The 26,814-nt window shown below is 37.4% G+C and overlaps 3 protein-coding genes across 6 annotated transcripts in view; 1 reads left to right on the top strand and 2 right to left on the bottom strand.

The window, feature by feature from the left end:
- Window positions 1-3,782, bottom strand: part of LOC111262251 (E3 ubiquitin-protein ligase RNF19B) — a 56,243-nt gene extending 52,461 nt beyond the window's left edge. Inside the window, exons 1-2 of one of the 3 annotated variants that reach the window (XM_022836361.2) lie at window positions 3,683-3,778; window positions 248-348 (exon numbers count right to left, since the gene is read on the bottom strand). The gene's annotated coding sequence lies outside the window, so the exon portion shown is untranslated. Of the gene's footprint in view, window positions 1-247; window positions 349-3,682 lie in introns of all 3 variants that reach the window. The other 2 variants (XM_022836360.2, XM_022836362.2) reach the window with 2 other exon arrangements.
- Window positions 2,685-8,891, bottom strand: LOC111262254 (mitochondrial import inner membrane translocase subunit Tim13). The gene is made up of 4 exons (XM_022836367.2): window positions 8,561-8,891; window positions 8,076-8,144; window positions 3,127-7,667; window positions 2,685-2,935 (listed from the first exon to the last, which is right to left on the bottom strand). Exons 1-3 carry the CDS (start codon window positions 8,678-8,680, stop codon window positions 7,569-7,571), a joined length of 288 nt encoding a protein of 95 aa, XP_022692102.1. The 5' UTR covers window positions 8,681-8,891; the 3' UTR covers window positions 2,685-2,935; window positions 3,127-7,568.
- A 106-nt stretch (window positions 8,892-8,997) lies between these two features.
- mora (cysteine and histidine rich domain containing protein) lies at window positions 8,998-16,281 on the top strand. Of its 2 annotated transcripts, XM_022836364.1 has the most exons (9): window positions 8,998-9,147; window positions 9,261-9,339; window positions 10,343-10,449; window positions 10,724-10,813; window positions 11,663-11,689; window positions 12,267-12,432; window positions 13,162-13,364; window positions 13,962-14,153; window positions 14,467-16,281. In XM_022836364.1, exons 2-9 carry the CDS (start codon window positions 9,273-9,275, stop codon window positions 14,737-14,739), a joined length of 1,125 nt encoding a protein of 374 aa, XP_022692099.1. In that variant the 5' UTR covers window positions 8,998-9,147; window positions 9,261-9,272; the 3' UTR covers window positions 14,740-16,281. The 2 variants fall into 2 exon arrangements, with proteins under 2 accessions (XP_022692099.1, XP_022692100.1); XM_022836365.1 differs by lacking the exon at window positions 11,663-11,689.
- Window positions 16,282-26,814: the final 10,533 nt, after the last annotated feature.

Here is a 26,814-nt window from a genome sequence, read left to right as displayed (position 1 = left end):
CAATTAATCTTCAGGAAATTTCGTAGAAACTGAACTGACTGCAAACTGTCAATTTCTGTTAGTGTCGACCTCACAAATGCTTGCGGACAGCTATGCGAAAGGTATTATTTGATATTTTATATTGGCGCCTAAGCCTTGATAGAATAAGATATCGGTCAAACATGGCGGGATCACGAGTGAAAATCGCTATCTTCGATTAGTACCAGTAAAGGTTTAGTACTAAAAAAAACATACAAAATTTACATACGTTCCTGCTTCTGGGTAAAACGATGAAGATAATCTGTCTTCTGTACACTCGAGGAAGAAGTTTATATTGAGGTGCATATGACATTAAGGTAACCCATGCTCCTGATTCCGATTTCCCACGCGGACATGTAAGGTAATAACAAAGAAATAGATCATTAGGTAATTCCTGTCTGCAGGCAAACTTCGCACCCGCACACGTTCGTGAGCATTACTTTTCTTGACGTGAACTAGTTCCTTTGTTTTAACATCTCATTATATTACCGCAGATCTCAACAATAGTTGCCCAATTTATAACGGCTGGCCTAACTTTCGTGTTGATTTTGTACTGCGCTTGCTTGATTAGGCTTCTTTAAATCGCTCAACGCTCTTCACTCTGCTGAATGGTGTAGCGTTGCTTTTTTCTAATCTTGATTTAAGATCTTTTTTAGACGACTATAGTGTACAGTCTACTGATCACAATCAAGAGATAGCATTTTATGGGATAGGAACCACGTGGACAACAATCGCTTCGACTCGTAATTGTATGTGTTGTAACCGCCTTCTATCGATTAATCCTTCTCTAAAACTCGACTGAATACATCACTGTAGATGGAATTCGCTTTGTGGAAAAACCAGCAACGCACTGAAGGAAAGAGTCGAATTGATTTCAAAATATTCTAGATCATACCTTTCCACTCCTGTCTTGATTTTTTTTAATTTAATCTCCTTACAGCTAAGCAGATGGAGTATAATAACAAAGCAAACTAGAAATGCTATTTATATTTATTAGTTAATAGAAGATGATAACTCCTCATAGCGTCACGCTTTTAAGCATTTCCACCCGTACCATCATATTAGACTCGAGTCTAAGGTCTAGATACGTTTTACTTTTATCGGCGTTCAAATGAGACTTTGAAAACATTCTTCTATACCTCTTATAATATCAAGCTGCTAAAAATTACCAACGCTACAATTCCTAACAAACAGCTATATAAATGCCATAAAATGCCAAGTCGAACCTGTTATATTATTTCACGGAATCTACAATCGCTCTAAAGGTAAGAACTCTTATCGTACTTAATAGTCTTTACACCATCGTCTCATTAACTTTTAAAAATCCATTAACAATATGCTAAATATTAAACAGATACAAACTAACCACCTCTCTAAGCACGCCGTATATATATATATATATATATATATATATATATATATATACGTACACCTTAAGCGGCGTTTCGGTCATCAAAATCTATTTTTTTTCTGCAATTCTTGCCTTTGATACATAAAACACATGAATATTCCTTCTAAATGTATTTTAAGGTCTACATATCGACTCATTTCGTAAGCTGCCACATGTGGGACGTAGCAAACGCCGCCCTCATATTATATATATAATATATGGCCTTAGCAGTCATCACGGCTAACTTACGTGATCTACACGTTAGATCTAGTCGCCCATGACAGTGAACGATGCTTTTTGGAAATTTCTAATACGACGAGATAGGCATGGCCGATTGAGTACACTTCGTCGTGACGGTCCGTATCGACTTATATTGGCACTGAAACATTAGAATCTGCCTACTCAAACAAATCTAGAGATTGAACAGAGCTGGAAGGAGTTTTTTCGTCATGCGACTCTTGAAATTTGCGACAGTTTTTGCTCATCTCCTATTTAATGCCATCGCGTTCGCTGCGTCCGATTGGAGAGCAGCGGTTATAAGCTAGCGGGTCTCAAAGGATGTACGCCGAGGGAAAAATAGACAAGTCTAAAGCGTCGTAGCAATTAGCAACAGGTAAAGCTACTGCTGGTGTAGACCGTGCCACAAAGAGATGATTCAGACGGTGCCTCTGGGGGATGCTTTACCCGAAATCACATTTCAGGAGATTGCCATCGAAGCAAACCGTCGCTGGAAGGCGCATTTTAGAGCGGCGAATGCTCGTTCAATTAATCATTGGGGACAAATGTAGCTAAGAAAGTGCTTTGAATAAAGCAAGCAATGATACAACTTGATGTACCACACATGTCTGGTTCAAAGTGCAGATGAATCAATGCGCAAATTGTAGTAGAAGCGGCAACTCGCTGAGGTGCATATGGAAACAAGCCAAAAAGAATGTCGTTGTCTACGAATGGGATTCTTTTTCAGGACAGTCATGTGTCGAATTTAGAAAGGTGCGAACAGGAGAATTGAACAGACGGTAACTGAAATATGCGCGACATCTTGTTAATGGGCATTTTGGAAAGTGCCTTTATTGTATTGGGCATGTTTGTTGATATGGAACCCAAAGAAGCGCACTAATCTACTTGGTTAATACAAGCACTACACTAATTGGTTAACTTATATCTTTTAGTCATGAAATAATAAATTTTTCATCATCAGGTTTTTCTAACTAATCTATGCAAAATTTTATTCTTTCTCTAATCTTTATGTATATCACAAACATAGGGACAAAACAGATTTCAGTGAAAAGCAATAATCCAACTTTTATTGGAGCATGTATATACAATTCTTTTGGCACGACTGATTTCGACAGTGCACTGACGTATACAGAGATGATTCCCATTGATTTTTCTTGGCCGTTTACTTTACATGCGTTCTGTTACATTCGAAAATGGTTTCATCTGGATAGACAGTTTTGGTGACAAAGCGCCATATACTAGATGCGATCAGTTTCCACGAAAACACAGCAACCGTTCCTACTTAGAATACTGAAAAACGTATCATTTTTGATCGCGACTATACGGTTTTCGATAAAAATATCCTAAAAATGTATTTTTCTATTACTTATTAGTTTTTGAGCGAACTGTCAATTTCAGCCAGTTTGTCTGCGCTGACAGCAATTTGCCGCTCATCGTGTTTGATTATTACTATAATAGCAGACGAGAAAACTGTAAATCACCTTTTAGACAACTGCATTTATTGCAGGCCATGTACTCAAGTGCTATGTTCCTGTAAAAGCTTATCGATTGCACGGTACAAATAATTCCATAAAATTTCAGTATCCCTCAAAAAACAATCATTCCTATCTATTGTTTACGAACGTACTTTTTACCGTGATTAGACATAGATAACGACATTTTCACTTATGACTTAACTGTTTGTCAAGTGACTCAACTATTTTTTGATTAATTTCAGAACACGTGTGTAACCGTACTTTCCCTATTTCTTAAAAAAAGCACTCGTAAATATGTCCATAATGATACTAAGAAAAGTTCTACGCCATGATTTTTATCTATAAGCAAAAAAGGGCAAAAAAATAGAGACACACAATCAAAAGAAAGAATTTTCTTAGCGCGTAGTTCACGTTGTCATTGAAACAAACATAATGCCTCAGTTGTACCTCTACAGCGTATGCTATGGACACGTGCTAAGTGACGTCGAAGGAGAAATACCTGCGGAGAATAATACATGCGGAAGTTCTTTTTTGCCAACATAAACAACGTCAGTTTACCTACCTTATACCTTCTTATGCTCAAAGTCGTATCGGCGTCCGTCCCGCTTCAAGCAGTCCATATATTTATAAACAGCGAGCAGACAGAATAGCTGACGTTACCGATCCAACATCAGTAAATCGACTGACTTACACGTTATTGGCAGTCGTCAAACAACTGGCAATGAGATAGATCAGATATCCGGGCGTCAAGATCATCGATAGCTGTCGTAATAGTAGTGGTACACGAGAATGGCTAACACAATAGATAAAAAAGTATAAAGTCTACTGACTGAAGTCCTAGAGGGTTCACGTCTTCACAGCGGTAACGAGAATTCCGCTTCACTAGTAACAGGATTCACGCGTAGACATTCAACCTATCAAGTATGATTCACTTTCAATACACACTCTTTACGCACACTTTTCAAAGCTTTTCGTCAACGCTGTTCTGTTATGCTCGGAAATGGAGAGGGATTATCCTACACGTCCGGAATGTTCGGCTGAGCAGTAATGATTACCGTTGTGGCCATCGAGTCGGTTGTATCCGAATGTTACGTATCAATCTATGAACAAATTTCTCAGAGCACTCAGACTGTTCTTATTAAGAACGCCACATTTGCACTTGTAAAGACAGACAACATTAGACTTTCATACATAAGCTGTTATTACAGGCAGTTGTCACCGCTGCCAACAAGGTCGCGCTTAACACAGATTATATATCGTCACATCTTACATTTACATTAGATATTTATACATGTAGAATAGACCAATTCACAAGGTATTTATCTGCTTTCCATTTCAAGCTCTTAATTCCACATGGTGCCTGGAAAATTAGCGATGTAGTCAGGAACGTTGTCTCCTTACTGGTGTTTTTCTGCAAATGTTTTGCTGCATTCTCTTTGTAAAATTGAAAGGTCGAATCAAATATATTATGCTGGATCTAACCTTAAGCTCCTGCTACCAATTGGGAGCCTTGTATTGGGCAAGTTTAAAAATCTGAGGCGCTAATTTTACTTCTTGTACTCTTGCGCCCGTAAACACTTTCTAAGCATCGTAGCCTTGTTCTTCTGTAATTTCAGATTATCGTGAAAAATTTCGCTGTCGACGACTGGCCGCTTCTATTATAGGCTCGATTGAAAAAGTGATGAATTTGAATCCGATTTTGCTGATACTGTTGAACGAATGTGCTATTATATAGATTTCAAGTTAGTCATGCACGCACGCATCCACATTAAAGAAACGACAATCGCGATGTACGGCCAGTAGCAACAGCTGATCACAACTTTCATTAGCAATAGCAGACGTGACTTATTCCTAGCGACATCACTGTTCATAGAACACGCACAGTATCGTTTCACAATAACAACCTGCCTGGCGAATTCATTCGATTTTGTCAATGAGCCCCTGAAACCCTCCGATATTCTGACAGTCCGTCTCGTAATTACGTTACAATTATTACACCATTAGTCTATCGTCGAACGGCATTGCCATATGACGGAACAGCAGCCAATAGAAGGGATCGTCGTCCATCCAAAGGCCGGACTTCGAAGGGATCTCTTTAGCCTCTGCAAGAGATACCAGCTCACTTATCAACAAACGTAGTCTCCGCTGTGCTCAACCGTAATAAATTGACACTCGTCTCGTTCATTTATCCGCACTAGTTCATGTAAGCCGTCCAGCACTGGCCTTGGCTACAGATTCTTGCACCACTCAAAACGAACTTCACCACTGGCAGCTCTCCAGCTCACTGTACTAGTGCTCTAAGACTGAGCGACAATCGCCGGACAGCAAAACAGCACGCACCCCTAATTTAGGTGGTGGCTTATTATACACTCTCAGCACTGCCTTACTGGCTGGAGACTTCGACACTCTCTGATCGCTCCGCCAGTGAAACTACTCTATATTACTATCGGTGTGTGTACCCCTGTGGTCTGCCGTCCGGACAGTGATGTAGACGGCAGACTGGCTTAGCCCTAAAACCCCCCGGTGGCGAACACCTGCAGATCGTGGCTCCGTGCTTTGGACCGTGAGTAAAACATTAGTGGATTCCAAGGATTTTTGCTGATTTTTCACAGGAACAAAGCATTAAGGTTATATGAATATAGATGGTCGGTGACGCCGTGCTTTACAGAGGGGAGCAAAAAAGTAAATCATTTGATACACGAGCTCGGATTCACCGGAAAAAGTAAATAAAGAGACAATGATAACTTGAGCGGACGTGTGATACAAAGTGCACCTTGAAAACAGAGCGGCAGTAATAGCAAGCAGTGGAAAGTCTTTAAGGGCTTTTTATGAAGGGTAAATGTCCAAAAATCACAAATAGACAACGGCATTTAGAGTAAGCTGAAAGCGACGATCCAAGGAGATCATAGTAAAATTTAAAAGTCATAGTAAACAAAATCATCGTTTAAAAATTAATGGATTATGAAGGGGTGAACCAACGAAAATAAACGGCTTGGTGTAGCAGACGACGGAATTCTCTGTTCGGAGTCTAATGGCTAGAGACAAATAGTAATCTGTTTAGTCAACAGTAATGATAGTATATTGTAATTTGTATTACAGAAATATATTTTATAGTAATATTAACACGAGTAATAGTCCTTTTAATATTACTATATCATCACTTATAAAAGTTTATTCATGTTGATGGTGCTGTTACTCAATTATTTTTTTTTTATTACGAAAATTAACCTCGTCTTCAAAACACTTGACCTACTATCTTGCAACAGTAAAGGATGTCACCTATCCGTAAACAATAACAAACTGAATCGTACAGTTGCGTTGACAGACTCTTATTAGCAAATGCATTCTAAAAACAAAAATCCTTATACTTGCTTATTCATGTTAGTCATTGTTGCATCATTATTAAATGCAAAAAGTACGACACGGGCGTATAGTTTTTGCCCTACACTTAAATTTTGTCGACAATTTTCCTCCTCGACACACGGCAGCTAATTTCTCATATGGCTAACAGATCTTTTTAGATCCTTTTGGCATACATGTAACACGCTAGAATCTACTACAATAAAAAACGTTTGAGTGTTGAAAGATGGTTGTATAAGCTTTTTATTTTGTAAAAATTCTCTAATTTACATTTAATGGATCTAATTTACAATTTATTGCCAATAATAAACAATAATCATTTTGCCAACAAGCGGCTACAGACGACACATTTCCTGAAGTTGAACAACACGAAGAATTTATTTGCTTCCATCAACTACACTCATTTCCTAAACCGTTCACACTTATGTTTGTATTTTTTTCCATCTATTACCAATTTTCGTCTTATATGAGTTATTATGTAATAATGTGTTTCATGGCTCAAAGTTTCTACTACTGTCTGTAAATGTATGCATATATATATAAAACAACAGGTTTCATCAATGCAGAAGCTGGATTCAGTTCAGCAACATTCAAACCTTCAGACTCTCTTTCACGACATCGTCGCATATTTACGACCCAGATTGCATCTTCTCGCAAAACAATAAAGGCCGACATGCATCTTTAACGCCCTAGTGGACTAAAGATATAAGCGCGTTCCCGAACTTGAGGTTGCGCGTGAACTACAAACCAGTCAGGAATCAAAAAAAAAGACGTATTCCCTTTTTCCGTTTAGAATTGAATATTAAAAAGCTTTACACGACGAAATGTTCGGTTTAACCGCGGCTATATTCTGCCTGTGGTATTTATTGCAGTACAGCCCAGGGTGCAAATTATTCAGCCAAGGATATATTACGCCAATCGTTTAATATTTGTTAGTTCCTTTTTTTCGTTGTGGTCTTCTTTAAAAATGACCTATAATAACAGACCGTTGTTTAAGGTGGTTCGGGTGTTTTTGCACGTTCAAAATTCCGGGCGCTTTCTGTAGGCGCTACCTGTTTTTTTCTTTACTAAACAGTGTTTTTGTTTTTTTAGTTTCGATCCCGCTCCCTCTGAATTCGGGTGCTGTACGTTCGTGAAACGATATTCCATGAATCCATATAGCGATCCATGCACATTGATAGGCATTTCTGAAAGGTAGAGCCAAAATGAGAAAAAAGAAATACAAGATTCATAAAAATCCAGGACCGTCAGTTTGTTCCTTTTTCAATATTGTTTCAAGAAATTTTGAGTAGAATCGAGGAGGCTTTACAATACACAAATTTCACCCGTTACGAAAAATGCTATGCACTCTGGCTTTTTTTTTTTATTAATAGTTTGTTTTTTTTTTTAATTGCAAGCTAATACTCTTAAAAATCATAATTAGTAACATTGTATGTCAGTAATATGACTAACTTATACAAAGATGATTTAAAAATAATTTTCTAATAGGAAGATTAAGGAAATTAGGGTAGTAGAACAAAAGAAGAATATGAGGTGAAAATTTTCGTTTGAATACGTATTTGTTTATTTTTATGGTTTCCCGTCCTGGATCTCACCTGTTCGGAATTGTCTATCGAACTTCCCGGCTTGACAACACACTTCTGGAAACATTTTTCCGTCATTTTCTGAAATTGGGTTTTTAACATATTGAAAGATTCGAGTTGATTTCGAGTTTCTGTACTCAGTTTACTCGCTGGGATGTGCACGCGTTTCGGGTCGATCGTTTATTTAACGCACAAATGACTGACGTCTTTGTTTGCTTTGCTGAAGTTGTCGTAGTCTGAATTACTATTAGAAGACTGTGTGTTAATAGTATACCTTATTAAAATATAAGAGTCGGGAACATTTCAAAAACGCGCACACAGGCTTTAGGTAGATATAGACACGTGAAAGGGGTTAGTCTTAATATTATTTCCTTGCAACAACCCACTGTCTGTTCTTGGTTCAAGGCATTATATTGTCGAGAGTATCCTCGAACGCATTGACGACAGCATACACGATATCGTTATTATTCAGACATTTTGAATCGGTAAAAACAAACCTGAAGAAGCTCCTGTGCGTTTGCGATTGCTATCGATTGTTTGACCTGATCCATAATATCTTCTTTTTGTGCGGATGTAATGTTGCCGCCGGCTGGAAGCGAATCACTAAGAGACGCCATACTGCCGATTGAGTGGCTTAAGTCGGCAACGATTTACGCTGGGAAAAATCGATGTTCGCATGAACGATAAGCGTTCGTTGCCACAAAGATACAATCGCTCAGTAGAAAGCAGCAAAAAGAGCACTCGGAGCCTGAATTGGATAGTGATCTTCGTACGGCGCGGTCGCCAATCAAAAGTCAACGTGAGCCATCAACCGCCACAAACATCTACGCGAGAGGTAAGTTCGTATCGAATCGATACACAGTCAAAAGTAGTCATTTCGGAACTTCGCGATACATATGAGTGGTTTATGCCCTTGTCGGGGATATCGCTCATGGATAAATACACTGGCGAGATCTCTACTCGCTTTGCGATGATTTTCTCCGTGGACGCTCACGGCTGGGCCGTTTACGGCGGACAATTCGCTTATTTAAGCAGCATAGAGGGAGCAGCATTCGGGCTTGAACAATAGTTCTAATCTTACTAGGTAGGAAGGGCTCAGCGTTCGATACAAAACGAAACAGGTTTTATTGTTGTGGGATCATTCCTCGTGGATTAACTCGGATTTTTTTGTGCGAACTCGGTGTGTTAATATTTCAGCTCGACACCAAAATGACTAAAAAGCTTTGCTATAACAAAGGTTGCGCCCAGAATTTCGACGAAAATGAGAATAAATACGGTGAGTTGAGTCCGACGTGGGTGTCTGTGTTAGCAGTAAAAATCTACTCTCTTCCTTTGGTGAAGTATGTTTTCAGCGAAATTATTGGTGACTGTTATCAAAGACAAAATTATGCTGCCCATTGTATACAGCTGCGAGGCAAGATTAGGATTTGATGACAGCTTTTTATTTACACCGACGTAATTTCCGTCGCAAGTTGTAGTTCCATATCTTGTTTAATAAATAGGGGGTAGAGAGGTCATGTTTAGGCCTAATTTGTTCTGGAGTGTTCGATTCCTTCCATTTTAAGCTGTGAGAGTCTTGTGAAAAGATTTTCCCCTTGTAAGAAGATAAATATTAAATGGTTAGTACTGCAAATTAACCAACAATGATGCGTTGTGACAATGACGAATTTAAATTCTTTCTGAATCGAAGTAGTCCTCAGACTGTAATAAAACGGCTTCCGTTTGCAACAAACTTTAGTTAAGTAATCTATAAGCTGATAAGAAAATTATTTTAAATTAATTCCTTATGTAAATTAATTTGGATGTTAAAATACTATTTGATAAAAGGCAAAAAAAATGTTGAGGGTAATTTCATTTTAAAGGTACACACAGGATACAAATACGTCATTATGTTTAATTTGCGTTATAAAACCTAAGAAATTCACTTAACCGAGCGACGATAGTATTGAAAGGGTCTTAGCTTTCAGCATGGATAGTTTCATTTTGTTGGAAATTCTACACTATAAGGCTACAAATACGTATTCAAATTGAATGGCTAGTTAAATCAAAGGCAACTGTAACGATTGTGAAGAAACGTATTTGCGGCGACAGTGACTAGCAACGCTCAAAAAACCAGCGAAAATAGAAATGGAGCATACGAGAGTGTCGATTGTAAACGCAGATGCGTCAAAAGTAATTTTTCGTTTAAGCGTGTTATAGACACCACTCAGCCTTTCAGAGCTCAAATGATTGATTTAATCCAACATTTCTGTATATTCTTTTGTTATACGCTCATTTAGATGCATGTCGTTACCACCCGGGCGTACCAGTATTTCACGATGTCTACAAAGGCTGGTCCTGTTGTAACAAAAAAACGATCGATTTCACAGAATTTCTCAACATCAAGGTATTGTGTACATCAATTATAGAGTAAGATAATTCCGGCTAATTGTATTGACATAGTCATTCACATAGCGTTTTCTAGGAGGAAATAGTTCTTCCAATGAATAGGTATGTTTTGGTGATATATTTGCCTAGTTAATTTATCAGCTTATTTTCGAATCCTAGCCTTATTCTATGCTGCTATAGGTCTATACAATTGCGCAGATGGTATATAATTAGCACGAACTTTTTAACGTGTGACATTTTAAAGCATTAGAACGGATCATTGTTCCATACAGGGATGCTCCGTGGGCCCCCACAGCTCTGTCAAACCACCAGAGACGTCTAAACCGAAACAGAACCTACATATTGATGTACCTGTTGCAAAGGTAAGCTAAACATATAAAACATGGTTGTTACTTCTTCTGTGTAATTGTCTTACAACACACTACAGTGCCTCCGAACCTTTTTTTTTTTTTGCTGTAAACCACTTTGAATATTTTCAGGGGCAAATAAGTTATTGTCAGTGTGCGTAAAGTAATCTACCGGCATTGTCTGTAATGGCTAGGAATATTAGCAATATGCAAAATGGGACAAATGTGGGCTTACAGTAAGGAACAATTTGGGTCTGAAAGTGAGAAAACGTTTCCCATCAGGATTGGGAGCAGATTTCCAACTAATAAACATGCCAAGTATAATCTTCACGTTCGTATACTTTATTTTTTTTATCTATTATAAACCTATTCTGTCTCACTCTGTGTTCATAATTTTACTTTTGCCGTCCTTACTAGTGTGCAGCTGTAGGTGACTGTACTGATGGAAGACGTAACAATGCACATAGCTTACGAATTTACTGTCAGACGTTGGTTTGTCGGCATTTTGGAAATAAACTACAATGATCCAGTCGCTTTACGCATTGTAACAATTATGTGAATGCGTTGAGTCTTACATCCGGTATTACGTTTGTACAGATAGAATACTGTGTTTTTGTCTTCTTTATACTCTATTTTTTTTCTGCACGTTATTATTTATGATTATTTACTGTTGCCAACCAGCACGTAAATTCGAAAGTTGGTGTACTTCCGTTTTGATAACGCTATTCTTGTATAGCTTTTGCCATAGGTGCATTGTTACTTCTAGGGGGTAATTAAAAGATCTATTGGTAATATTCGATTAGATAATGTAGAAAATAACAAGTAAATGCTTTTCCTAACAACTATGATAAAATATTTTTACAGGGTAATGCTGCAGGAGATTGTGAAAGGGTAATTGCATTATACGTCATGCTTTTACAATATTTTGAACACGTAATATTTACTAAATATGCCATATACAGCATTTCTGTAATGCTACGTGATCCAATAGGAGATTAGGCGATGTTTGGATAAAAGCATATCTGATATGTTTCTCTCTCTCTCTCTCTCTCTCTCTCTCTATGTATATATATATATATATATATATATATATATATATATTGAAAACGAAAAAGGTCAAAAAGGAAAATATCGACTAAATATATTGTTTAATGAAGCTATTTCGGGACTATTCCGTGTTTGGTATCTTGTATTTCTTTTTTACTAAAATATATATCGTGACGAACATCGCTAAATAAGTGTTTTGGTCTCATTAGTTTTCTTAATGATATTTAGGCGGGTATACATCTTATATCTGCTAAGCGTTCGACTTAGTTCGCTTTTCCAAGCAATACATGAAGTAGTTTTTCCGCCGCACTGAAATTTACGCCAATTTTAGTGTCAATCGATAATGCAGAATTACACGAACAGTACTCAATTAGTTGCTCGACTAGCTAACGGATGCCTTTGATTCCTTAATTTACTTCAGGAGGTTCGGGCCCCCACGACGGCGATGCCTCGACCGTCGAGTTCGGAAAAGATGATAAAGCTTCCGTTTAAAGTCAGCGAGGGCCTCAAACCACTGTTGGAGAAACTAAACGAGACTGCCGACCTGAAGAAAGAACGCAATATCGAAGTTGGACAGATTCCTTTTGGTGAGTGGAAAAAATGGATACAACTACATGCTCCTCAGATAAAAATATTTTTTTTTATTAGACTGTTTTCCATACGTTTGTATTAATGATAGACGGCAAACTGCAGGGGAAGTATTTGCTAATCCGGTATCTTAGAAGGCTTAGATTTGAAAAAAGATACTCGCACTAGAAGAGGCAAAACGGTTTCGTAACCTAGTTGAAAAAAATACGTCAAAATTTATATTCCAAAGACAGAGAAGTCTGCGGCTGTCTGAATGTTAGAAGAGGGAAGATTCTCTGTGAACATTCAGTTTCACCAAAATTGAATAGGTTCATGCACCATGTCGCGTATTTGCCTACTGCATTTAGAGGTATGTGCTAGTCTAAGCTTACAATTAAGTGTAGACACACTCTATGTTGTGCGGGGAGCCAGCTGTCTAGGCCTATGCTTAATAGTAGCTAAGTGTTGCTTAGCTGTCAGTAGCACCAGACGTAAACTGATCGTAACCATGTAAAGCTTTTGAGTTGAAAAACAGGGCTGTTATAGGTGTGCAGATCCACACTTTCCGATGGCTGTTTTACGACCCTCGCAAATAATACGGTACGTTGTTTCGAACATAAAAAACTATACATTTTTAAGTGTTAAGTTTCCCCGAGACTGCCAATGTTTACGTGTGCGGTTGTTGTTCATTTCAACGAAAATAATCAATTGCCCTTTCATATTACACATTACCCTATCTCGTGTTCAAGGCACACAGTGCAAGAATTCCGGGTGTAAAACAACGTTTATGGGTGACCACACCAACAACGAAACTTGCTACTATCACGAAGGAGCACCAGTCTTTCATGAAGGTATGAAATATTGGAGTTGTTGCCAACGGAAGACATCGGACTTTGCCGCATTTCTTGATCAGGAGGGCTGCAGCAGCGGTAAACATGTGTGGTTCAAGCAGGTGAATGTCTCGTTTTAATTTCTGTTTGTTTGCTTAAATTATTTGTGTATTAATTCTATGCAACAAATAGGGTAGAATTTATCTGATTTTGCGCACGCTTTCTTAACACTTGGACGTAAAAACTCTGTCAGTCAGAATTAATCTCACAGCTCGTTCGTACAAATTCAGTTTGTGCTATATGGTGCAGTTCTGGGCAGGCATCTACCCTACAAATACAGTAAGCTCTCAGTAAGAGCAGACTGAGAGGAACAGAATAAGTTGCAGCGTTTGCGGACTTCAGCGCTGAAAACCAGTGTGAAAACAAAATATTGCATTCATTTTCATTTATTTCTCAACAGGCGGAAAACTTACCTTAGACAAGTAACTGTAAGCTTCAGGTTCTCGTTTATTACACTTGCTATCTTTTGCGTAATGTAGAAAGTATATTCGTTATATAGATACTTGAACCTATATTGTGCCTTCGTACTTCCCGAAAAATCTGGCTATAAGCTGAACAAAAAAACTTTTACATCCAGGCGTATATTAATCTACTGAAATACTTATATTTTTGGAAGACTTGAAAGCATTTTGTTTTGTGTATATACTTGTGTTTTCCAGAAAATTACGGAACAGGCGGTGACGTGCCGATACGATTGGCATCAAACGGGATCTGATGTTGTCATATCGGTGTTTGCTAAAACATCGATCCCAGATAAATCTTTCGTTGAGCTCAATCCAGTAAAGTGCAGAATTCATCTTGTTTTCGGTGCCGAACGCAATGTTTTTGAGAAGACAATCATACTTGGAGGGGTAAGTTCGCCTTTCGTATATATCTCGTAAGGATTTATTCAGCGAAAATAACACGTCGATTGGCGCATACATGGCTACTCATGTCCATATACTGATATAACTGTAGTTCATACGAACGTGGAACGATCTATTTGGAATTTTGCTGTTGTCCGGTGGTAGCTGGCTAAGGCAACTAACAGTAATATAATAATAACAAATTATTATTATTACTATAGGCGCTCATCCGTGTATATCCTATTTGAAGACTCTAATGGCATAATTGGCTAACGAAAAACTCGAAATATCTAATGTTTATAGTTATCGGCTCTTCCAGATTGTCGATGTCGCCTCATCGTCTGTGAACTTTTTCGGCTCTAAGGTCGAGATCGCAATGAAGAAAGCCGAAGCAGTTTCATGGCAACATCTCGTGTGGAACGGACCTTCTGATACGCTTGCGGGCGAAGAAGAAAAAAAGGAGCTCACAAAAGAGATGGATAATGTCAGCCTGGACGATGTCGAAGTGCTCGTAAACCAGGAGGCTGTTGAAGATGCCAAAAAGCGTTTGAATACGGACGGTGTCAATATGGGCGCTGGGGGATCAGCTTGACAATAACATTAAACCGTGGGCAGAGGAAGTTTCGATTCACGTTATTTATTTAATGATTGCTGCTGTGTGTCAAGCTTCGTCAATAATAAATATTTAGCTACGTAAAAGCAACGGTAGAAAACGTGTGCTAACGTTTACACTAAAACCGTATTTAAGCGCGTCTTAGTTTCAACTTCAGTGGCTGATTGCGAAGCGGGTTCGAAGGTGCGAAATACACCACACAGGAGATGACATGCAGTTTCGAGAAGTCGTATAGGCTTTTAAGCGAAGACTAACGTCGTTTAGGATACGCGTTGTTCGGTATGTTCCCTGATGATTGCTTAGGCTTAGTACTAAGTGTATAGGATTTATACTGACGGGCTCAAAGCTCATTTGAATTTTTACTTTACGTGTATTGAAGTACTAGGAGAGCAACAATGAGAAGAACTTGTGAATCAGTCAAGCCAGTTTTTCTCTCCTTTTTTTATACGAAACATGGATATAATTCAAAACTTGAATGGAATAATACCACAAAGCTGGTTAATTCTTCATAAGACAAAGATCAAAACTAACAATACAAGAAGTACCTGCAAAATTTTCGTTTATGATTTGTAAATAAAACTGTTGCTGTGAAATACTATGAAAAGAGAATCCGCTAAATTCGCTTAATTTGTTTAATTGACAGATCCATATTTAAATGAGTGAGTCCTACCAGCAATGTCTTTAGATAATGAGCACATTTCTTGCTGTAATGCACATTTTAACCTTCAAATTTAACATTTAAAAGGAATATTCTTTTTGTTAATCGATGTACTTAATTCTTCGGCTCAGTATCGTCTGATTATCTAGGATTGGTGAATTATAGTTATTAAATTAAAGACAATGTGACACTGAAACCTAAACGTGTCACCAATGTCGTTATGTTAGGCAAATCCTTACGGGTTTAAGATTGAACAAGGAAATCGCGTCTAAGCAAAAAAGAGAGCATCGTCTATTGTGTTATTCGCGCAATAGTTGATTGTAATTATATTACAATGCTCGTAATTTATCACGACACTTTTGAACTTTTTTTTCAATATCCGAATAGACTGTAAGCTTGTATAAGAAAGTTTACTCTAGCACGGATCAGTGTTTATTTAGTAGTTCGCTCTGTCTCTGTCACTTTACATGTTCGTATAGTGTCTCAGTTAGCATAACCCTTCTTCCTACTTAGGTTACACTTAGTAACGTTGACTAACTCGAAACTTAGTTCTATAATTTATAGAAATGTAGTTGATTGTAATTATATTACAACGCTCGTAATTTATCACGATGCCTTTGAACTTTTTTTTCAAGATCCGAATAGACTGTAAGCTTGTATGAGAAAATTTACTCTAGCACGAATCAGTGTTTATTTAATAGTTCGCTCTCTCTCTGTCACTTTACATGTTCGTATAGTGTCTCAGTTAGCATAGCTCTTCCCCCTACATAGCTTATGCTTAATAACGTTGACTAATTCGAAACTTACTTCTATAATTTATAGAAATGTACATAGATGTCTAAATAAATTCCTTTCTTTCTGCATCTGTTGCTGGATTATTTATTCTTTATTTCTCTTAGTGTGAACTATACAGATCGGTCTTTATATTTCTGATAAAAGTATACTCATAGTGTTGGTTCGCGCTTCCCAAGAAAAAAATGAGGCTATTTGAATAATCCGTACCCGCCTGTCTGCCGGTGTTAAGTTCACGGTCCCGTCAGATCAATAACGTACATTTTATTAAAGATTCCGCTTGCTACGTTGGAGTCGTGGGTTGGATATCCTGCCGATATTCAGCGGATATTTCAAATGATTAACAGCTAAATTCACTTGCTGCTTTGTTTCAAATCCGTGAAGCAGTTTCGTCTGACTAATGTTGATATCGTGGCACTCTTTACCTGTATATATAGTATGGTATATAGGCTTCAGCAGTGTAAAAGGTAAGGAAACAGGATAAAGAAAGTATAAATGCACATAAATAGCTAGAATGAAGTAGTTAAAATAAATGGCATATAATTAGCCAGCGCTTTAATCTAACGACAGCTTGTTGATTATAATTGTCTTGTGTACGTAATACAGCAAAAGTGGAAAAAATCTATCTGGATAAGAAGATGTACCGTGTATTAGTGTAGAAGTTTACATATGTGCTAATTTGAGACAGCCTCAGGTCAGCTTATGCTCAGATCAGCTTAGATCAAATTTGTTCATCAGCTAGACTAACTATTGACAGCTAGTGAGTCCCCGTGATAGCTTAGTGCATACAATATTTACCCGCTAACTTATGGACACGGTGTGGTATAGATTCTAGTTTTGGCATAGAACCATTTCGTTTCGTGTTTGAAGCCACCCGTCTTATGGAATGCCAAACGGGGGAAACATTTAGGCTAGTAAATGACAAAATCGCATTTACATGTATATATAACAGACTCGCCGCGTGTTGTTTCTCTTTACAACTAAGTCCACAGAATACACACACACATATAAAAAGGAGTAGGCAGATTCGAGGTACTCGACGAAAGTGTAAAGGTTATAACTGTATCCATGAATGGGCACACGAGAATCGTGCCTAATCATTTGAGGAAATTCAATACCATTGTGTTCATTCAACGCCATAAATAACAGCTTCTAGCTTTTGATTTCTCTTAGGACACTCATGTAGGAAACATCATGAAGTGCGCGCATTCGACCTCGTAGTGAGCTGGCCGTTTTACCATACCTCCTACGACAGGCTTCGTTTAGTATTGTTGTTAAAAAATTGTGACGAAGGTTCAACACGCCAATCCGGAAAGAGTACTATATCTTCTATTATTCTCAATATCAATGCTTCGACTGCCGGATCGCAACCCCACAGTTGGGTATTGACGAAGTTCGTTTGCAATATTTTATCATACTTTGCCAAATTGCATTCTGAAGTTATCTGGTGGCAAGTTTGTATAATAATAGTGGTTGGATACACCATGAGTTCCACCTAAACACCACCGAAACTGCTGCCTACTTCTTGATGTGTTCTTCGTTTAAAAGCATTCTTAGAATATGTTAGAAATCGGTTATAATTTCATTGCATGATGAGCAAAACTTCACTTTTCTAACAGTATGTGTTTCAAGTTAAAAAGATAAATGGTAAAGACATAAGTCACTTAGTTCTTTGAGCGACATCGAAAAGTTACCAAAGGAAGCCAGAATAGCTTTGCCACTTGTAGTGAGAACTTTAACTTGAGAACTATTTCAAGATGGTCCTCATTAACCTCGGATCGTTAATTGGAATAGGATGCATTGGGAATTTTATAAATGCGTGGGTGGCCCATACATTGAGTTAAAAGCGCAAATAGACAGGGCCTCTAGTTGTTTCCCAACATCTCGCTTTTGCTGGAAGCAACACTTAATCAAGGTAATCGTGGAAATGTTGTCTCTACGTAGATATAGAGCACATGAAAGACTAGGTAGTTATATCTGAATGTTATGAACTATGTCTGAACTCAGATTCAAAGCAGATATCTTCAAAAACCATAATTTGCGTCTGCTGCGATAGGGAGAGTCTTCGACACAAAAGAATGTTTGAGAAAAGTAAAGTAGTCTATAGGAATTTGTATGCGTTATTTAAAATCAACTTTAATGCAAAATACATATATATAAAAGGGTCGTTTCACTTATATTTATTCATAATAATATATTGCTTCTATGATTGGCCTACACGTAGCGTAACTCCAATGAACTTTTCGAGAAGCGATGCTAACATATAATTACAAACACAAGCGTCCCAGTTAATGCGCGTCTTCTAACTTCAACTAAACTTAAAAAGCACGTATGAGTAATTTATGTGAAAATAATTCCTTTGAAGCTGTTCACAATGTACTCTGTATTACGAGAAAGCGCTCGTGAAGGACCATGGAATTCGCGGCGCCTAACTAGTGCATTTGCACGAGTCAGTACTGTAATACATTAGTGACCTGAGAAGTTATAAAGAGATAATATGTTCTAAATCTAGATGGCTTATGCAGTCAGGTTTCATCGATTAAAGATCCCACGGGCAGAATAGAAAAGTACGTGCGGCTACTCCCTTCTGTAGAAGTCGCACTTTCTTTAGTCAAGCAAAATACTGATGCGCCTGTTTCTGAATATAGTGACTTGGTTACTAAAAAGTATCTTCTGAACGACAAATGATATATTTTTATGTGCAAGTAATTGTGTTGCAGAAAAGGCTATATTACAGTTACCTCGTTTTCCGATAGTTGGGCATGCAAGATGACGAAAAACCACGATAAAAGTGTATTTGATGTAAACTAAGTTGGGTCTAAACTCAAAATATTGCAGTTTTAGGCATTGGCTCCAGTTTCAATAAAGGTACGTGAACATGATGGTAATTCTGGCATGATCTATTGCTATATTTGAATACTGAATATAGGCAATTATTAGATACTATACTCATCATGAATTTCTCTATCAATAATTAATGAACTTGCTATGGCTGAGTCAGGAGTCTTTCTTCAACACTGTGGTACAAATTTATATGTACTATACTGTACTATATAAACTTATCGAAACTTCTTATTGACGCATCCTTCTTTCATCATTGCTAAGGTTTCATCAATAGGATTAAAAAAAATGCTTACAGCTGTATGGTTCGAGACGTACTCGGTTGGCTTTATGTTGTCCCTAAAGCTGTTTATCCGCTGTCCGTTGAATGACTATTAATGAATGCTGTCATTAATATAAAATATGCATATTATTATCATAAGTAAAATATTGAGAGCATAAAATTCTGGCTTATGTCAAAAAGCTTTCATCACTGTAGCTTTAGGGATAAAAATCATGGCTGTTCTACAGAAATTAGTCTTACTGTGTTTTCTAGCTTCATAACACTACTAAAACCATTGATCAATGGTTCGATGATTGTTTATGTAGTGATAATGATAATGATGAATGTTCATAGCAGCGTTATGCTGGTGCTTAGTTTATTCACAGCATGCTCCGTAGAACTAGGAACTAAGGTTTGTTTTTTTCAATAGTAGATATTTGTCATCGACTTTAAAGAATGTGCATTTCATGTAGGTGAGCCTGTGGTATATGTGTATACAGAAATTATATTAAGGAAATTCCGAATACCTAACAGCCTGGAAAGATCAGCAATTTTACAGATTTTCACGTTTTCGTTTGAAATTCTTTTCGATATGAAGAAGATAAAAAGCTCCGGTTAGAAAAAAACAAAAAACCGTTGCTTCTAGTCGAAAGACAAACCCCTGTGAGACTAGGCGTATTCCGAACTCGATATTCGGATTTAAAATTATTCGCCCAGCCCATATCCGCACTTGATTCTCTTGAAGCTCTGCGTCGTCTCTCCCCGTACTTGTGAAGATTAAGTACACTAAATTTTGTTTACTAAAAATGAGCGGCGAGATATTGACACGAAATATGACACAACTACGAAACCATTTCTCGAACAGAGCGGAGACTTAGAAGTAATATGAGCTTGTTCCGTAAATATTATTATACATAATCAACCTGGAGTCCTCATTTAGTGCTGAAAAATCTCCGTCTTTCCCAAGAGCATAAACATGTAGCGTTTCATTTAGACATGACTCATAATGTCCTATTTCATAGTTTCACTTCTTTAAGGGCATCACCAGCTCTCATAACCTGATCAGCTTTATTTCGTTTTATCTACTCCATTATTATTTTGTTATTATACAGATTTCGCGCATCCGATTTCCAGCATCTCGTTATTAAGCCGTCACGATTTACTTCTGTTCAGAGCGTTCAGACAATTCAGGCAGAGCATTTCATTAACGCTTGTCTTACCGTTGAGGTAGGAACGCGTCATCCTTCTTGAAAAAGAACAATTTAGTTGAGATTTCAGCTCATAACTTTGTATTAAGTCCGAGCAAACTCGTATTTGATTTTCGTTACAATTCGTGTTGAGCGTTCGATGATTAAGGGTAGCAATGTCGTCTCTTTCGGGGCTAGATAAATATTTCAAATCTCATATCACTTTTGGGACAGTTCGAACGTATCTTATTGCTTGCTTGAGTGACCAAAGCGGATTGTTAGCATAATCTCTTTTGATCGGACTGACAAGCGTCTAGATCCGTCTGGTCGACTGCGGTAACGGGCCGGATATTTACAAATTGTATACATAATGCATTCGTATATATCATTAATATATACTGTTGAAAATATTGTATCTATTAAAGTAAAAATCGTCCTTAACCGGACACAAAAAGATTGATTAGCTGATAGAAAGAGTGACTTGTGTGAGAATCAGAGCTCAAGGCTGTATAAAAATGGCATAGAAAGACAATTCAGAGTAGGTCCAGAAAAGTTGCATTTGTCTAAGGCGGACAACCAATATTTAATGCCTTCGCCTGATCTAATTGGATATTGCTAGATTGTTGATCTTAGGTGAGTCGCCAGCAGATTTTTTCATAAGCCGTTTGCTATTGGTATTGTAGAGCCAAAGCGAACGCGAACGTACTAAAGTGAAAATACATTTATTATTGAATATTTCTATTATTCTAGAAAAATCGTACGTCGAACTAAAAACTGCGGGTTGTGTCAGTTTTCTTTCTTATAGAGAATCTGTTAGTAGTGTAATGTAATAGCACTTTAGGATTGGATTAGGACATATTCCCAAATGGAGACACATTCCAAATCCATGCGCTGATTTTTTAAGATCAGACGTGACTCAAGAAATCGACCTGAGAGTATAATGAATGCTTTAAGTTTTACTTTATCTACTTTAAACTAATAGAACATTTAGTTCATTCATAAGACCTCGTCTCAGACATTCTACAACCAGTGGCTCACAGCTATATATATAATTCATATTTATATTCAAATTACTCATCTGTATTTATAGTATTTCTTCTAAATGATAGAAAAACGTATTTCGAACATTGCTTTAACGGACCTTAACGAAATGACTGTCGTTTTACTACTTATCTAAAAGGGGTAGATTAAATTACAGGACAATCCTCTGCCTACTGGAAAAGCGTTCCTACTGATGATAATTAGAATTACTATATTTATTAGTTCGTCGATTTCGTTAAAATGCAATAATTATTCGTAATCTTATAGATTGGCATCGAGGGTAAGACCTGATTGAATATTATTTTTTGTTTATACGTTTTTACAAAATCAATAATGATTTATTTTCACACTGTTTTATAAAGTCACGGGTAAAACTAAAATGCCCGCAACAAAAGCACCCAGCCGATTCGGAATACCGATCAACTTTTATAGTTATTTACCGACTTCCCTAACTCTCAGTCTCTCCTGTTTAATTTGACCTAGATTAAAATAAGGAAGTAGCTCGGCCAAGCCGAGTGCTGTCGAAAAGCATTTCCTAATTCTGAAACAACAAGCAGTCGTTGAATGCTGTATACTAATTTTCGACTATCTGAAGTATTTCATGGCGTGTTACAAATACTCGAATGTCGTAAACATGACCAGACACTGGCATTGGTCAGCATCGCTATAGAATTTGTTCCTGCGACGTGAACTGTATAATCAAAAAAAAACAACTGCGACAGCCGCCTAAATCTTCATCTCAAACGGATGGAACATTTCTACTATGTGATCGATAATAGAATACATTGTACTCTGTTTTTCGGAGCACCATAGACGACGGTCACCGTTGATTGTGTCCTAACACTATTGAAGGGGTGGAGGTAATTTTCACGGTTGTGTGTACTCAGACCAATCGGCGACAGACAAAATTATAGCAAGAGAAAAAAGTTGATAGAAATATTGTGCCGATTAGCAATAAGACGGAGAATTTTTTAGTTGGGGTCGACAGAGGTATCAAAGTGTGGAAATGCACAACTTTTACTTGTTTACCGAATAAACATAAACTACTGTAGGTATCAGGTGCTCAGTTAGTCGTTGATCAAGCGGTATAGAACGCAAGTCTGATAGGGTATGCACTTCATAAGTACAGATGGGGTCCTATGCGTAAATAATTGCCATGGAACATGATTACCACAGCGTTTCATAGGTCTGTTAGACAACCCCCAGTAGGATCCATTACGACTAGGCCCTGAAGTAGCAGCAAGTTTCTAAAACTATATCAAAGTGGTAACTTTAACGACTTGTTCATACTGTAGAAAAAAAATGCTGAGAGAAATTAAAACAATAACAGAAATCACAGATTACCCAAATGATTCTCAACCCAGAAAGCTTTGGTCACTCTCGTTCCCCGATGCGTTTTTAACTAAGACGGGCCACTTAAATGCCTTAGAAATACACGCGGTGGTAGTACCAAGCCTAAACACCTTTAACCAGACACGCTCATGATACAAGTTCGTGTTCTACGCCAGTTATGATTCATTTGCAAATTTTCTAGGGCATCTAAGCGGAACGCAACAAGCTGCCGTTAGTACAATCAGGAACGCTATTAGACGCTATAAGCGAATTGACGCTGTTCTAGTTTACGCGCCGAATGATGCAGGAACCACGGGCCCGGTGATTTTAAAGAACACTTTGCGGAAGCGCTGGATTCTAGGATAAAACAAAACGGGTATTTCGAGACGCCGACGCGCAATAAAGCCTGCAGCGCTCGCTCTTAAACAGCTATTTCTTTTTTGGACATTAATAATGTGCAAAACGTACTATATTTATAAAGTGATTGACTGTCATCAAGTGGCCAGAGCAGTATATATGATCTCGATGTGCTTCTGTGCTTGTAGGAACCAAAGACTGTGCGTCTAAATGAAGGTCGCTATTACGTACTTAATCTGTCATAAAGGGGCATCTGAAACAAGGAAGAGGGGAAATATTTCAAAGAGGGCTTTCAGCATTTTACTTCGCAATCCATTAGTTTTATAATGTTATCTATAATCATAGGTCTACGTGCTTTCCGTACCGTGTATTTATGCCATTAAGAATCAGATGATAGGGTTAGATCGTATTTAGAAGCGGAGTATGTTCAGACACGGATTCGAGCCCACGCTACTACGTTTAATTTAGAGTTTAGTGCACGATCACGTTACTCGCTACGCTATCACAGAGGTTTTCACGCTACATAGATCCAACCATCTAGAATGGACGGAGGAGCTGGTTTGAAGTTATATACGATTATCGGTGCCGTAAAAATAGTAAGAGAAGTATAGAGTGGACTGTAATTGTGGTACCCGAATTGTAGTAGTAGCTCATAAAGTCACACGTTGACGTAAATGTATATGAAAAATAAATTCAGAAAACCGCTTGTTGTTAAAGTGCTGCCTGGAGAGCTGTTATAAACTGTGCGAAATTTCAATGTGATGGTGCATGAAATGGCGTCTTTAATACAATCTAATTTCTCGTCTATAAGTTTAAAATTATAAAGTTCGGTATGTTGTAGCACCATCATTTTGCTTTTATTCAGTTACTACGATCCTATTCTATACACGAGCTTTTGAAACATCAACAGCATAATTTCGTACCTCTTGATGCCCTGTAATTAGGCCCGAAACACAACGCCAGTAACTTCGGCAACTGTAACGACAGCAGTGATAAACTCCACAAGTTCATTTTTTTGACAAATGGGACATCTCATGTTGAAAGTGACAGTAATCTAAACATTGGTGACGAGGCTTGTTCTCGCTCTCATAGAACACACTCTGTTAGATTGAGAACTTAGAAAGAGCGTATTGCCAGAACTTAGCGAAAAAAACTGACGAAAAGGACAAATGCGTTCTGTGCCACTTTTAGTATCCGCTACCAGTTATTATACATGATGACTAAAATATGAAAATTTAAAGAAACCACGAAATTTTCTGTTTGACAATTCCTGTAGTTTGCTCAAGAAGGAAAGGGCACGATTCCAATTCGTTTCTGTTCGTTGAAGCTCTAGCTAATTATGGTCATTGTTCACGTACATTTATATAATGGTGCTTGCTTTACAAGCCACAGAAACTATTATTTTGGCCTGATTAGTCAATAACTATAAAAGAGCAGGGTTCCAAAATTTGTTAGATCTCTGTGGGAATCTCTGGTAATTTTCATGAGTGAAGACAATCCTTCATTAAGGTTTACAAGAGAAATATATCTACCCAAAAGAGCCTCAGGAATCAAACTTACTTGTAACTTAAGTACCAGTAGCGCCAAATACATTGGAGTAATTTGTTAAAAATTAAAATTTGTTAAAAATAAAAATTTGTTAAATTATTTGTTTGCGGATACCATTCAAAATGGTTTTTTGATCATTTTTTTTATTTGACGGAAAAAATTACTTTATTACGTGTGCGAATAATTATTATTAGAAATTAATAATTACAATATCATTAACGTATCTAACTGTTATGAATTAATTAAGTTTTAATTTCAAGCTGGTCGAGATACACTTGGCCATAAATACTTTTGTCTATTATACCTGATTCATTACCTCCCAGCCACCCATTAATTTTGTACAATTAGCTTAAACCACAAACGTGCATTTTCTTCAATTCAGCTGACTATGGTTTTGTTTCCGCATTTGTACCGCGGACCCGGATTATATTTTTTAGCGTATTTTCCATTTAAGAACATCAATAAATAGTTTTTTTAGAGAAATGTTAATAAATAGAGAAATGTTTGAATAAAATGTCTGTAAAAATGGTGTATTCAAATGTTGTTGGAAATGTAATTCTAATTATTTATTTTTCCACAAGCCGTTGATACCGACCCTATCGATGTTAAAGACAATTTACAAAAGTGTTGATCTTGTGGTAGAAAGTAAGCCTGGAAATCCCAAAATCTGTTTTCATAGATAAAGTATTGTATTTTTTTTACGATACTTTTCGCGGGTTTTCTTCAAATAAGCACGGTGTAACTGTGTGAGCTCTAGGAGTACAAAAACAAAGGCATTCAATAGAAGTAAAATAACTGCACCAGCAATTTTATTAGTAATTTGTGTATCGTCAAAACACGTTTGATTATAAGCTTACGTTCTATTTGAGTAAGTTAACAAAAAGACAGTTGCAATTTACTCAACTAGCACTAAAAGGTAATCACATGAGCATTACCCTGTCGGTACACGCCTTATGAGTATAGGACTATATTTAGAAGTAAACATCAATATTAAAGGATCGTAATAAACAGTTGTCCTCATCAGATATCGCTGATTACCATATCTTATGTTTGAAGTTCCAGTGGAAAGCCCTTTTTTGCATTGTCCTGTTCGTGGGAAGATGTATTATTGTCCTGTAACTCTTCACTCAAATTTTAACTTGAAACTTAAAAAACTAACATAAAGGCTAACTAATAGCATGACGGTATAGATTCATGTGTCCTCGTAGATCTCAATCATGTCTTTATTGGTTGGATGTCAAAATATATTGGACTCAAAACAATATTAAACTGGATTAATGCTGGAGATTTGTTAAAAATCCGTTTTACTATATACAGCACATTTGATTGCACCACATATATAAAGCACGTCTATACAATGATTCCAACAGGTACTTGTTCATCTCCCAGCAAACTTCGATCTATAGCAGGGCAAGTCCTGACAGATATCTCCTATAGACTAAAGATAATTGGATACATTTGCAACTGAATTTACATGTCGCAAAGTGTTTTAATTTAACATATGTTTACTCCTATCCTGTGATACTGTGTTGTTACCTATATGTATAGACTTTTAAGATTGGACCTCTATATCGTTTACATTGTTGACCGTAACAACAATGCCTATTATGAGTAAAAATAACTGAATTAAATTCGATTCGTTTGACATATATATTTCCTTAGAAACGAGTTGACCTAATTGCACTTTTTCGTGACTAGGACGCCCTAACGATCTTTTCACGACTTCAATTCATCACCGTTTATTAAATATCATTTCTGAGCTGCACTTGGTTATCACCAGTAAGCTGTTATCAGGAGTAATATTAGATAGTACTCCTTGCCCCTACTCTTTCGCCTCCCATTGCTCTAACGTAACACTTGCGCTTGAGCGCGCTATAGTTGTGGAACTATAACGAGTTCATCAAAGCCCCTGCTGCCGCATCCGGATCGCGTCATGTTCCGTCGTGGGATTTTACATCGTCACTTGTTCACGCTGAATAAAAGCGCTTAGATGAACTCCTATTGCGCGAACGACAAAGGAATACAATAGTCTCAGA

The sequence above is a fragment of the Varroa jacobsoni genome, unplaced genomic scaffold (assembly GCF_002532875.2).
Source record: "Varroa jacobsoni isolate VJ856 unplaced genomic scaffold, vjacob_1.0 scaffold_641, whole genome shotgun sequence".
Lineage (NCBI taxonomy): Eukaryota > Metazoa > Arthropoda > Arachnida > Mesostigmata > Varroidae > Varroa > Varroa jacobsoni.
Note: the sequence above shows the minus strand (reverse complement) of the source record. Positions and strands in the feature narration are given on the sequence as shown.

Excerpts from the sequence above, each read along its gene's own strand:
- LOC111262254 (XM_022836367.2), bottom strand. The coding sequence starts at position 8,680 with ATGGCGTCTCTTAGTGATTCGCTTCCAGCCGGCGGCAACATTACATCC. Across the intron at positions 8,145-8,560 it reads ACGCACAGGAGCTTCTTCAG|AAAATGACGGAAAAATGTTT; the intron begins GTTTGTTTTTAC and ends ACCCAATTTCAG. Across the intron at positions 7,668-8,075 it reads CGATAGACAATTCCGAACAG|AAATGCCTATCAATGTGCAT; the intron begins GTGAGATCCAGG and ends TCTACCTTTCAG.
- mora (XM_022836364.1), top strand. The coding sequence starts at position 9,273 with ATGACTAAAAAGCTTTGCTATAACAAAGGTTGCGCCCAGAATTTCGAC. Across the intron at positions 10,814-11,662 it reads TTGATGTACCTGTTGCAAAG|GGTAATGCTGCAGGAGATTG; the intron begins GTAAGCTAAACA and ends ATATTTTTACAG. Across the intron at positions 11,690-12,266 it reads CTGCAGGAGATTGTGAAAGG|GAGGTTCGGGCCCCCACGAC; the intron begins GTAATTGCATTA and ends AATTTACTTCAG.